At 36.6% G+C, this 14,031-nt stretch overlaps 1 protein-coding gene across 1 annotated transcript in view; it reads left to right on the top strand.

The window, feature by feature from the left end:
- The window catches only part of SEC63 (SEC63 protein translocation regulator), a 58,091-nt gene extending 45,715 nt beyond the window's left edge, over positions 1 to 12,376 (top strand). The window contains exons 18-21 of the mRNA XM_019735010.3: positions 1,711 to 1,812; positions 5,180 to 5,278; positions 10,241 to 10,345; positions 11,306 to 12,376. Of these exons, the coding sequence (XP_019590569.2) occupies positions 1,711 to 1,812; positions 5,180 to 5,278; positions 10,241 to 10,345; positions 11,306 to 11,449 (450 nt within the window). The 3' untranslated portion in view covers positions 11,450 to 12,376. The remainder of the gene's footprint in view (positions 1 to 1,710; positions 1,813 to 5,179; positions 5,279 to 10,240; positions 10,346 to 11,305) is intronic.
- Positions 12,377 to 14,031: the final 1,655 nt, after the last annotated feature.

Below are 14,031 nucleotides of genomic sequence, written 5' to 3' on the forward strand. Positions count from 1 at the left end.
AGGTAGCAGTTACTTGGAAGAGTCTCTCAAAAGTTCCATGTAATATTTGGGGTAAAGAAACGTTATTGGGACCTCTAATGTCAAGAGGTTGAATAAGGGGAAAGCTATAACCTTTACAGAATGCCACCTTGTTTCAAGACGTATATAAGACATTAAGGAAAGGGAGTCTCTAAGTAATTTAAGATTGTGAGGGTATAGAGAAGAGAAAAAATCTCATGACACGGCATTAAGTTGCGCATGATTTATGGGAGGGCTATAGAAAAGAGTATTTTGTGGACAAATAATGGTCCTTAGAAAGAAGTTCCCAGCAAATAAACTGTGAACTGCTCATCGGTTTTCTTTATGTTTGTGTTATTCTTTTTGACTGGACCGTTGGTCTACAATAACCCTTGTAGTTTAAGAGAGAAAAACAAATTCCCTAAATAACCTCTGTGAGAAAATCAAGGCCAAAAAGAGGAAAAGGTAAAGGGCAAAGGATAAAAGTAAAAGAAATAATGTACCTGCCCTTGGGAATCGTGGGGAAAAAATAAGGATGGCTGTTTTTAGCAGTTACTGTTTTTGTACTTTGGGAATCAAGTTGATAGCCAGAAAATTAAAACTATCAAAGAAATTATCCCTAGCCTTGCTTGGAGAAAGAGTTGACCTATTTCTTTCTGAATTTATTAGGGTTAGTAGAGGTGACCCATAAGGTTTTGGCAGACTAATTTCTTCCGATGACCAAAACCACATTCATTCAATTAGCAAGTAATTATACAAAAAACAAATAATTATTCATTATCTGTCACATTGCAAGCACTGTGTTAGATGACAGGAGTGCAAAGCCAAATGTGAAATGGTGCTTGCCCTTGAATGATTGTAGGCTAGTGGGGAAGGCAAATAAACGAATAGTATAAAAGAGATTATGCACATTTTGCACAAGGTACAGTGATAGCACAAAGGAGGGAGTGATCAACCCAGTCCCAAGATGGAGGGAAATTTGTGGTACTCAGGAGCTCATACTTTAGGTTTTAGCTGTTCCTCAAACAATAATGAGTAGGAATTTGCCAAGTAGAGAAAGGGGAAAACAAAAAATCCAAGCAGGTTTTAGGAGTTGTGAACCAGCTTGGTGAGTTCAGAGAAGTCTATATATTGTGAAATGACTAGAATATAAAAGCCAAGGAGTTGACATTCATTGTGATTCAGCTTCAGCCTCAGGTGTATAGCGCAGTGGTCAGGCATCTACACCGTCCCTGAAGTGGTCTCCCTAATGAGACAAGGGAGGGGGAATCACCTACAATCCAACAACTCAGATATAACTAGTGGTAACATTTGGTACATACCTTCTAAATTGTTTTCTGTTTATACATTTATAGGTATGCGTATTTTACAAATGTGGAGTTCTGCATAATTATTGTTTTGTAAACTTTTAAATTTCTTTCCATATCATTAAATAGTCTTTTTTAATTTGGGAAGAAAAAAAAAAAAGCCAAGGAGAAAGGCAGTGGTGAGAAGGGCCCAGGTTAGGTCATGAACAGCTGTGTAGTCGTGCTAAAGGGGTTAGATCTGATTTCTGAACAGAAGCATTGTTAAGTTTCGAGCAGGGAAATGATCAGATTTGGGACCGAACTCAGTGGTAGTTAACATTGTCAGGAATAATAGCTAGAAGATGGGAACTCCTCAAAATGATCAAAAACATAGTTGATTTCAAATACTTAATTTTTATTTTACTAGGAGTGGCAAGAATTACAACAAAGTATACAGCGAAAGGAGAGAGCTCTACTGGAAACCAAATCAAAGATAACACATCCTGTTTATAGTCTTTACTTCCCTGAGGTGAGTTATACACACCCTGTTGTTTTCCTTACTCCATTCACTTTCTCTTCAGATACTTCTCAGTTGCCGTTTGTCCCTTTGTGGTGTGTACTGGCTCAGATGTGCTTAATGTGGTCTGTTCTTGAAAGGCCACATTTTTGAAGGGTATATTTCAATATGAATTATGTTTAGTGAATGTGTTGTTTAAAAAGAATATTGTTAACTTTTTAAGAATTTCTGTGGTTTCCTGTGCTTCTATCTTTTCTGTTCCGATTACTGAGGTTTGTGCTTTACGAAGACTTCTCATTAGCAGTTCAGGCAGTCGTAATTACACAAAAGCATGTCTTGGCGCTGACTATGTGGCTATTGTGAATCTCTCGCTTCTATCAAATATTAAATAGGATGTAAAGTTCTTCCACTTTTCCCGTGGGTTTTCTCTGAGGGTCTTATACTGGCCACCTGGAGCCAGTGGACTTGCTCTGGTGCCAGTACTTGCCCCAGTCGTGGGAATCATGGGACTAGCTAAGTCCAGTAAGAACTGAGCGTGGCTGAACCACCAGCTCAGGACAGATCACTATAGTGCTGTTGTTCTCTTGCCCTTGTTTGCTTTGTGATTGGGCTGCTCGGCTTTTGATCTCCATGACAGGCTATATAGTTTGTGTTTCAAATGAATTTGGGATTTGCTTGCCATTTCACTTTTGTGGATGATTCTGCCTGCGGCTGGAGGTCAAGAACTGGTTGCCTCTTAGTTCAGGGAAGCTGTTCCACAGACTGCCTCACAGCTTTGCCACAGAACCTTCTGCTTACCACTCATGTTTGGCGGGTGATTTCATGTATAAATCTGCTTTCTGCTCTAGAATGTCCGAGCCGAGTTGCTGGGGCTGCTGAAGGCAGAGTCCTAAGTCATGTGGGTTTCTTCATCATAAATGAGTGGCTCTGCACAGACTGTTGTTTTGACTTGGGGAGAAGTCAGCCCAGGATGCCGTCTCAATGCACACGCTGCTCTCCTGGCATGTCCTGGTCATGAGCCCGTCTGTCAGGGCACGCTGCCCATCGCACTGGTGCTCTGCCAGCACCACGGCTCCAGACAGCAAGCGAATAAATGCCACTCACTGATTGTGTTTTGTACGTGCCATGGGATTCTATAAACTGCATAATTTTTATCCTTAAAACAGACAGTTTCATTTTAGACCATGCTTAGTTAATAGGCAAAATATTATCACTTTCTTAGAACATTTTAGTAGTAAAAATACCTCTTTCTAATTTAACCTGCACCTGCATGGTAAACATCTCAAAGTATCATTTATCAGATAAAACTTATTTAGGATTTTCCTAACATGTCCCTGTCTACCTTCCCCGGTACCTACCCAGCTACCCTAACTATCACACTACCCACTTAAATTACTTACAGATTTATGTTAATAATTCACTTACATGTTATTGAAGTGCATTTATTATATTTAATAAGAGTGGTTGGAAATCACACACAACAGAAAAACAATTTTGTTTAAAGTGCAAATAACTCGTGGCAGAGCTTCTTTTCCACCTTCACCATGTGCATCAGAGTCTGGGCACAGGTGCCATGCCACAGATTGATATTCACTAGCTTCTTGGTAAATATTTCGACTGAGTCTCATTTTAATCAAGTGGCCCGGGAGAGGGGAGGGAAAGGCATTCTCCAAGTGGAGAGGTAAAGAAGAAAGCACGTTCTGGAAGATATCCCTATGCTTCTTATGTTATATGCATGTTCTGGTAATGATATTTCTGGCAATGAAATTTCATGTCAGAACCACTTAAATAATAGAGGTGTTTACTTCATTTCATTAATAATCATAATGTATTTATTGCATTCTATGTGCTAGACATTCTAACTTACTTTACTTGTATTATCTCAGCTCATCTTGACTACACAGCCTGAGGTAGGCACTCATCGTTTGACAGAGAAGAAAACTGAGGGTTAGAGAAGTGGAATAATCCAGATCGCTGTGGCTTTAAAATGGCTTCGGCAAAATGTAGCCTGCAGACAACTCTGCCTCCTGCCCGTTCTTGTGAATGAAGTTTTATTGGCACACAGCCACACTCGTTCTTGTGGCACTACAATGGCAGAGTTGAGTAGTGGCAACAGATTCTGTGGCCCACAGGGCCCAGGTATTAACTACTCTACTTTGAGTCCATTATGTGTTGACCCACTTTGTGTGTGTGCGCGCACACCCCCCCCAATTGTGGTAGTCCTAACCCTTAGGGTAAACAAAAGCTGGGTTAAGCATGCACCTGTGATTTATTTATTCTGCTTATTAATGTTGCAGTGCTTTGTAGTTTAAGGCATTTAAACAAAAGAACTTTTAGTTGAATTTAGTGTAACACTATTAGAAAGATAAACCAAATTTTAGTGTCCTGTGGTTAAAATAAAAGAGAAAGTACAAGTGATTTGGGCTTATAAACAAACAGTTCCCTTAAGAAACTTTTCAGTAAAAAGTTATGTCTTTAACCTTCTTTGGACAGTTGAGAATTTAGAACAGCCTGGTGTTTTGGTTAAGTGAGTATATAGAATATTCTAGAGTTTATTTTATTTTTGGCCTCAGAACATTTTTCTTAAAGCCATTTTAGAAAGATATCTTTTCTACCCAATTCTTAAACAGTGGATACTAAGCAGATGACCGGACAGTTACCGACGTGTGCTGTAAATTCCTGATGGTCACTGAGCAGACGAAGTTTGATGCTTCCACACTGCTTGGTCTTCTCATTTTTTTTTATAGTTTTCTGTCTCTCATGGGTTCTCCCTGCTGTCATTGTGCATTCTGGTGGCAGTTTTTTTACCAAGCTCTTTTTCTGTTCCTCATCTTTTATGAAGTATAACTAAAAATGCTGAGATTATTCATATTAAAATCATGTGCATTGAAAGGTATAAATAGACTTTTAGAATCCCAAGATGCTCTCTGACGAGTAATGTGTTTTAATGTATTGATGTCTCATTTGGTTGCCCAATCTCTTCCACTCCTACTTTCTGGCTTTTGCTTATTCCTAGGTAAGATCACTAAGGTTATTTGCTAGATGATAATTGTAATAGTTTATACTGTTTTCTTTTTGAGAATATCTTTTGTCATTTAAGGTTAATCAGGAGTTTTTTAATACAGAGACCCATCAATAGGGTTGAAAAGGCCATTTGAAATTTTGTTACAAACTTCTTTTGGAGAGCAGGTCTAGAAATGGTTAAGAACAACTTATTCTTTTGGTAAATATTTATTGAACATCTGTTTTGTACCAGGCACTGTATCAGTGCTGGGGATACAGCAGTGAGTAAAATAAGGGCAGTACCTCTAAAATGAGACAAGGCAAAAAGATTTCTCTAGTTTTCTGATTATTTATACTCTTTTTGTTTTCTTTGCAGGAAAAACAAGAATGGTGGTGGCTTTATATCGCAGATAGGAAGGAACAGACATTCGTATCTATGCCGTATCATGTCTGTACATTAAAAGATACAGAAGAGGTAATTATCCAACAACAGTATTCCAGTTTTTATAAATGTACAGCATTTTGCCATCATGCTACTTAATAAAATCTTTTTTTAAAAAACGGTTTATCATATTTGGCTTATTTCATTTTATTTATTAAGACATTCTATAACTGTTCTCTGGTGTCTCTTGCGGGAAGCTCATTTGAAATTTATAAAGACAATTTTGTCAGTCTTTTGAAAACTTGTTCTCAATTTATTTGGGGGAGTTTTCACTGTTAATGTCTAAGAACATACGCCTTTCTCTCCAGAATTTAATTACACTGTACAAAAATGTATGGTTTTTATCCTCATTGGATTAGTGCTAAGATGTATACATACATATATTTGTTTTTCTTAAAAACCAATGTAAGAATGGGAGATTACATTTTTAGCATCGGATGTTTGGTTACGTGGCATTGTCCACTGTTCATGACATCACCACGGTGGCATTTGATGAGCATATTTTACCCCATGGGAACTTCTTTCTGTTTTCTTACTTTTGCTCTTGATTTTTTATGTTACCTTTTTAGGAAGACAGGTTCTGTCTGCCTGGCCTTGTTGGACAAGAGCAAGGCTTTTAAATTTGGAGATAGTTCTATGGTGTTGATTTTTAATCCAGAAAGATTTTTTCCCCCTTTATAGCCAAGTATAAATGTATGAAGTAGTTTGTTTATTTGGCACCACAGCCACCTTACAGGTATTTCTTTGACAGAGCAATTTCATTTTTTTAACTTAAATTTTACCTACTTTTGAATAGATAATAACATTGACCGAATTAAGAGTTCAGAAGATACACAGAACTGTGCATATTGAAACATCTTCCATCCTTGTCTCTCACTCACCCAGTCCCTTCGTGGAGGCCATCAATGTTGTCAAATTTTTATTCTACATGTGCTATTGTGTGTAAATTACAAGTAAATGCATTTGTGTATTTTCCCCGGTTTTACACAAAAAGGGCCATATACCATGTTCGGCACCTTACCTTTTTCTCTCAGTGGTGCAACTTGGAATTTGTCCCATGTTAGTACAGAAAAGTCTTCCTCATTTCCTTCTATAGCTGCATGGTATTCCTTTGTGTGGCTGTTTATTTAGCACTCTAACGGACTTACCAGTTTCTTGTCCTTTGCTGCAGTGAGTAACCTCACATGTCATTTTGTATATATGCGTGCATATCTGTCAGATAGGTTCATAGAGGTACAATTAATGAATCAGGCTCTGTACATTTTTAATTTTGATACATAGAACTGGGCATTTATGTCTCCATAGGGAGAATTAATGTTTAAGTATGCCCATTGCTTCTCAGTGTCTCAGACATTTTGAATGTCATTGCTAATCAGAAAGGTGAAAACTGACATCTCAGCGTTAATTTTTCTTTCTGATTTTTTATTTAAAAAACTTTAAAAACCTATAATAATGTTCTAAGCACAGTATTATGAACCTCCATAGACCTTTCATCTGCAGTGACCAATTGTTAACATTTTGCCATGTATGTTTTATATCTTTGTATGTGTACACACAAAGAACATACACACACTCATGCATATTTCACCCCTGACCCACTTTAGGTACCTGCAGACATCATGACATTATACCCCTCAATACCTGAACACGTATCTTCTAAGAACAAGGGCCTTTTACAGCAGCACAATACAATTATATTCAGGAAGTTTAACATTGATACGGTATTATTGTCTAATATGCAGTCCATATTCAAATTTCCTCAAATACTCCACTAATACCCGTTACAGTCTTTGTCTTGTTTTTAAATTCAGGATCCAATCAAGGATCACACATTGCGTTTGGTTGCCATTCCTCGTTAGCACACTTCCTTGGCCTTTTACTTTTTAAATTTTTCAGGCCATTGACATTTTTGAGGCGTCCAGGCAAGGTATTTTGTAAATTAGCCCTTAATTTGAATTTGTCTCATTGGTTACTCATGATTGTATTCATCTTAAATATTTTTGGCAAAAATACAACATAGATGATATAACCTTATTGTATCATATCAGGGACACATTATATCAGTTTATATCACCCCGCATTGGTGGTAATATGGTTGATCATTTAGTTAAGGCTTTTCTCTATTGTGTAATAAAGGGGTTTTTCCCCTCTAATTTGTGGGGTGATATTTGGGCACTATGTGAATATCCTGTTCTCCCACAGTCTTTTTATCCATTCATTTTGATGATTCTTGCCTGCCTCAATTTTTACTACTGTGTTTCCCCGAAAATAAGACCTAGCCGGACAGTCAGCTCTAACGTGTCTTTAGGAGCAAAAATCAATATAAGACCCAGTATTATATATATTATGTTATTATATATTATAAAGACCCGGTCTTATAGTAAAATAAGACTGGGTCTTATATTAATTTTTGCTCCAAAAGACGCATTAGAGCTCATTGTCCAGCTAGATCTTATGTTTTGGGGAAAGGTATGCTTGTTGTATTTAGTGTAGTTTAAATTTTATTTCTTTTAAGAGCGAAACCAAATATTTAAATTCATTGTGTTTGAATTGTATTTTTTATTTTTATCTATTTGTGATAATTTTTCATTTTTGTTGGGTTATTTGTCTTTTAAGTTGATTTTGCAATATTTTTTTAAATGCTATGAAATTAACCCTTTGTGGTACGTGTTGCAAATATTTGTCCCCTGTTTGTTTTACTATTAAGGTTGTTTTTACCAAGCGAAAATATAAATATTTATTTATTTGCTTATTCATTTATTTATATTGGAGTTTTTTTTAATTGTGACTAATTTTTTCTTTTATGAATTTCAGATTTTGTTTTACAGTTAGAAAGGCCACAGTGTGAGATTAATTTTTTTAAAAAAGGTTCTCCCATACATATGTATACACACACACACACATACACACACAAACACACATATATATATCTCCATATGTATGTGTGTATATATATATATATATATATATGTGTGTGTGTGTGTGTGTGTGTGTATATATTTTAGTTTTAATGGCATATTTTAATAAATTAATTTTGCTTACAAAATCTGGATTTTGGAGATTGGAGGCAGATCACCAGAATACTCAAATGTCATCTTAAGGATTTATTCTTACTTTGCTCAAGTATATTTAAAACTTCTTTGTGTTTGAAGTTTATGATTTGATAGGAAATAACATATCTTCTTGACCTTTTAGGGCATTGGGCATTTGTAAAAGAAAAACTCACTTTTCCTGTGTGTTTCTCCTTTACTCTCACACTACTACCACCTTCATAACACTTCTGACACCAGATGTGTGGGTTTTTCCCCGCACACCAAGTAATTCTCTGTGATAGCAGCTTGAATGACCTACAGTTAAATTCAGTGCGACACTGTCTACCTGGATCTGATAATATCAGATCCCACAGGTCAAGGGCTCAGTCCCACAGGACTGCTGCCCCCCCCCCCCTTCAGATGCCAATCACATGTCCCAGGTTGTCACCTATTCTTCCGACCAAATGGTTATAAATCAGGGTTCCCACGACTCCCTCCTTGGGTTCAGTAATTTGCCGGAATGGTTCACAGAACTCAGGAAAACACATTTACCAGTTTATTATGAAAGACTATGATAAAGGATATATATGAACATCCATATGGAAGAGATACATAGGTAAAGGTGTGCTGGGAGGGGCTTGGAGCTTTCATGCTCTTTCTGAGCATACCAGTCTCCCATCACCTCCACGTGTTCCCAGCTCAGAAGCTCCCCACAGCCCCTTGGAGAATTTTTATAGAGGTTTCATTACATAGGCATGTAGATCATTAACTCAATTTCCAGCCCCTCCCCAGAGAATAGAGGGTGGGATTGAAAGTTCCAAGCTTCTAATCATGGCTTGGTCTTTCTGGTGATCAGCCCTCACCTACCCTGTTTCTCTGAAAATAAGACCTAGCCGGACAATCAGCTCTAAAGCGTCTTTTGGAGCAAAAATTAATATAAGACCTGGTCTTATTTTACTATAATGTAAGACTGGGTATAATATAATATATAATATAATATAATAATAATAATACAGTATAATTAGAGCTGATTGTCCGGCTAGGTCTTATTTTCGGGGAAACACGGTAGGAACCCACCAGGAGTCAGTTTATTAGAACAAAACACATTCCTATCGCCCAGGAAATTCCAAGAGATTTATGAACCAGGGTCAAAGACCAACTATTAGAACAAAGCGACTCCTAGGCTTCTTATCACTTAGGAAGTTACAGGAGCTCCGTCAGGAACTGGGAACACATTTTATATATGTGTGTGTGTGTGTGTGTGTATATATATATATATATGCATATAGATTAGATATAGATATTTTCCTATTATCAGCATTTATCTTAGAAATAAGAACTTGGTGAGAATGATTGCCTTTCTGGTGACGTCTAAATAATTTCAACATTTCATTTATTTTATTTTATTTTAAAATATCAAATTAACATGTTTATGCCTTAAATTTGCACAATGTTACATGTCAAATACATTTTTTTAAAAAACTTTTACTTAAGTGTGTTTTCCTAGGACCCGTCAGCTCCAAGTCAAGTAGTTGTTTCAATTTAGTTGTGGAGGGCGCAGCTCACAGTGGCCCATGTGGGTATCAAACCGGCAACCTTGTTGTTAAGAGCTCACACTCTAACCAACTGAGCTATCTGGCCGCCCCCAGTTATTTTATTTTTGTACTTCATTTCTTCAAGTTGTCAAGGTGACGGTCAGCACAGAACTTGGTTGCTTTAAAAGTGCTTTCTTAAATTGTGGAGATACAAATTTACCCTATCAATTCTGCCTAATTCGGTTTCCTTTTGTATGTTATATATATGTGTTGTTAGAACTTCTGTAACATTTGTTAGGGTTTTCTGTGTCACCTGAGTAAAGACCTATGGTAGCTATTAAATACTCTGGTCTAGGAATTTTAGGAGTGACCTGTTGTTTCTTCCACTCCTCAAGATACAGATTTTAAGTGCTGATTTTGTCTTCTAGGTAGAACTTAAGTTTCCTGCACCAGGGAAGCCTGGAAATTATCAGTATACAGTGTTTCTGAGATCAGACTCTTATATGGGTTTGGATCAGATAAAACCTTTGAAGGTAAGAATAGTGACTCTTCAATAAATATGGTTGCCTGTTTAAGTGCTTAATGTGCTAAGGAAGCATTTCTCCTTTTGAAACGTAGAGTAGTCATAGAGGGCAAAAGGTCATCTCATACTTTATACATGATACTCTTGATGGACTACTCTTTCAATAAACTGAAGCTGTTGACTTAAAGTAGTGTAATGATTTAGAACGTTGAATATAAATTACTTTAAGTGATACCTTTTAATTGTGCTATAATATGCTATATAACTTTACCATAGGGGTTCTGTTTTCTTTAGAGAAGCACGTGTTTTTCCACAGATTCTGTTGGAATGTTTATTAATTTCTGAAACTAATTTATTTTTTAGCATTTTAGAGTATACTCTTTGTGTAAGTATCATTTGAAGCATGCTCCCATTAGTGTTTACCATTTTACTTGGGGTTTTTATAAAAGTCGTTCTATGGTGTTAGAGAGATTGTGCTGCAGTATTGTTTCACTGTGTACTGCAGTCCCAAAGGAAAGGGAGCCAGTAAAGACGTGCCTCTTTTTTTCCACAAGAGTACCATATTTCTTAACGCTGGCTATAGAATTTTACTTCATGAGTCCCGAAGCTGCAAAATACCTCTTTGAAAGTCACATTTGAGTTTTTCTTCCCTCATCAGAAGACTTACTAAGATATCACTCAGTGTTCTTGCTCAAGAATCACAGTTATTAATCGTTCATGCCACAGAATAAATAGTATAACTTCCATAAAATCAAAATATCGAACTGTATTAGAAATTTAACTACATTTACATGTTAGTAGATTTACGTTTTTTCCCCCCCTGGGACGAATTCTAAATGAATGTCTTAAATTTGGAATTACAAATCTATTTCTTTAGAAGTGCTTTGGTCAAAGAAAACCTTTTCTTTACCAGATATTTCTTCCATTATTCATCCCCAAATTTCTGATGTCTACATTTAATTCTTTGTAGTTGGAAGTTCATGAGGCTAAACCTGTGCCAGAAAATCACCCGCAGTGGGATACAGCAGTAGAGGGGGATGAAGACCAGGAGGACAGCGAGGGCTTTGAAGATAGCTTTGAGGAAGAGGAAGAAGAAGAGGAAGATGACGACTAAGCAGTACTGCAAATGGACCACAATATTTTCACATTTTCACTGTTTTGGAAGTGTATAATAAACCGGAAACAGTGCAGAACTGACGTGAGGGAGGTGTTAGTTCTTTACTGGAAATGGATGCATAACGTAAGCGGGCAGTGCTGGTGCCTTGGTACAGTCTGAAAGATGCTTACAGCTTGGTAAAGCCTTTCAAGTATGCGATGGTGCATTCATTTCATTTGCAAGCGATAATAAACCCTTTGTTATAACTGTCCGAAGTGTGGGCTATGTATTATCTGATCAATTTATGGTCCCAGTAAAAGTAAAGGTACATGAGAAACAGTCTATAAATGAGCAACTTTTATTTGTTCAGCTTTAGTTTTAGCAAACATTAAAGTCTGATAAACACCACAAATACGTTTCAAGTAACGTCTGCTCAAGTTTTAATCTTGATGAACTCTATCATTCACTTACTTACATTTGCAGTGATACAAGATTATTTATAACAGCGTCATTCTTAGCTTTCAACCTGTTATTTTTACCTATCTTGGTCATAAGTTGGCATTCTCTCACATTCCACATAATATAGAGGGCTACATTTTGGGATTTTCCTTTCTTAATTGCCCAAAGTTAGATTGTAAAAATGGCTTTTAATGGCTTAAAACATTTTTAAGCCTCTATTTTAGCAGATCAGTGCAGGATCTAATTCTTTTTATAAGTTATAGATCTAAAAATGATGGTGGGACCATATGTTCTCTGTTCTTGGTGACTTACTTTATTAAACCTTTTTAAAGAGGTTCACTATAAAAGCCGAAACACATTCTTAGCTTTTAATCTACCTGACTCTATCAGAAGCCTTTTAAGGAAAAAAAAATATATAACATGAAAAGGAGGCATTTTTTTGTATTCATTTTGGACTCCTGTCAATAAAATAGAAGTTTGACTCATTTTATGTTTGTAGTGGTGTGTGTCTTTTTACTCCCAGAGAAAGGATGTCATAGGATAATTCTTTTATTTTTCAACTAAAAATTTAATAATAATTGTACATTACTGCTGAAGTGACTGCTATTTCTGTATACTATAGAAAAACCCGTGAGTCGGAGAATTTCCCCCCCACACAGTGCAACCCTGAAGGATAGTGCTTATAAATTATAAAGAGTAGCAGTGTACACACAATAAACCATTGAGGTAAGATGAATATTTTTATTACTAGATATGGAGGAAGCATAAGTCTGTAATATAGGACTGATTGTAATAATCCTTCCCTATGAAAATCTCCATAGGCCAAAGTACTCTCAGAATACTAATTTGTGACCTTGTTTACGTAAGGTGGCCACTTCCCATGCAGAATTACCACGGGTATTTTGTTAACTGCCGTAGTTGGAAATAAAAGTTGAAAATTACCAGAAACATGAATGGTTTTTTTGGTTCTAAATTGAGAATGTAGTGTTTCGTATAATATGTTCAAAGTAGTTCTTTTCATGGGAACTTCCATCACCTGTTCTTTTTTAAAGGTGTGAGACCTTTCCTTGGCAGGCAGGAGTGCCACTGAAGATTTGTTTCATTTTACAAGAAGAAGGTGGGTTTACTTTTCTAGTCAGGTTTTACTGGGAAGCTCCAGTGTCAGGGGAGGCAGCTTCTGGTCACCTAAGTGGTGGAAGGGACTGAGCCAGCCTGTAGCGTTGAGTGAAAGGAGAGGTTAGGAAAACATGTGGTGTGAAGGCAAGGGAAGTGAGCAAACAAAACAATGTGTAGTATGCACATGTCCTGGTTTTCTTGAATGATACTTTTCAAGAAAAGTGTATTCTAGTGGCTGTTTTGTCTTAAAGAACCTTTATAAGTTCATTCAAATGGCTGGCTTCTTTCTGTTTGACTCTAGAAAGAATGATTTCACAACCTAATAACTCACCACAGTGCTTAAAAAAACAGCATCACCTCAACCACCAGTCTGTTTTCCTTTACCCTTTGTGTGATATATATGTATACTCTTCCCAACCAAATAGATAAACTTTCCTCTAATGAACACTCTATACCGCAATAGTGAAAAAACAGGCTTCAGTTTATGGTTCTCATATCTCCAGCAAGTCTGTGAAACTCCATATCCCTTCTTTCTCTTGCTCAAAATTTAATAACTAACTTACCCTGGTTTGCATTTAATCTAATGGAAACCCTTCTTGAGTGTAGTTTTAGTTTTGTTCCCATCAAGAAACAGTGACATTTTGCCCGCAGAATAGATAAACATATAGATGAAAACATTCAGTGTGTGTCTACACAGTGACACAGGTTATTTAGGAAATTGTTACTTAAACTATAATATTTTACCTCTTTAAGTTGGTGAAATACTTATGAAAAGATAACTCTCCCAGGAGGAGACCACAATTGAAAGTCTAGCACTTGTAAATTTTGGTGTTAGAAAACTTGAGGCCCCACGTTGTTTCCTCTGTGCATATCAATCTCAAAGTTAGATGTTCATGTCGTTTAAAAACTTTTGTGTGTGTGTGTGAATATTTTTTAAAAATTAAGGAGCACATTGAATAAGGTTGTCTGATAGAACAATACTCTCGTATTTCTCCCAGCTTGCACTGCAGGCTGGAGAAGGACGG

This window comes from Rhinolophus sinicus, chromosome 2, assembly GCF_057876585.1.
Source record: "Rhinolophus sinicus isolate RSI-liver-muscle chromosome 2, RSI-T2T, whole genome shotgun sequence".
Classification (NCBI taxonomy): domain Eukaryota; kingdom Metazoa; phylum Chordata; class Mammalia; order Chiroptera; family Rhinolophidae; genus Rhinolophus; species Rhinolophus sinicus.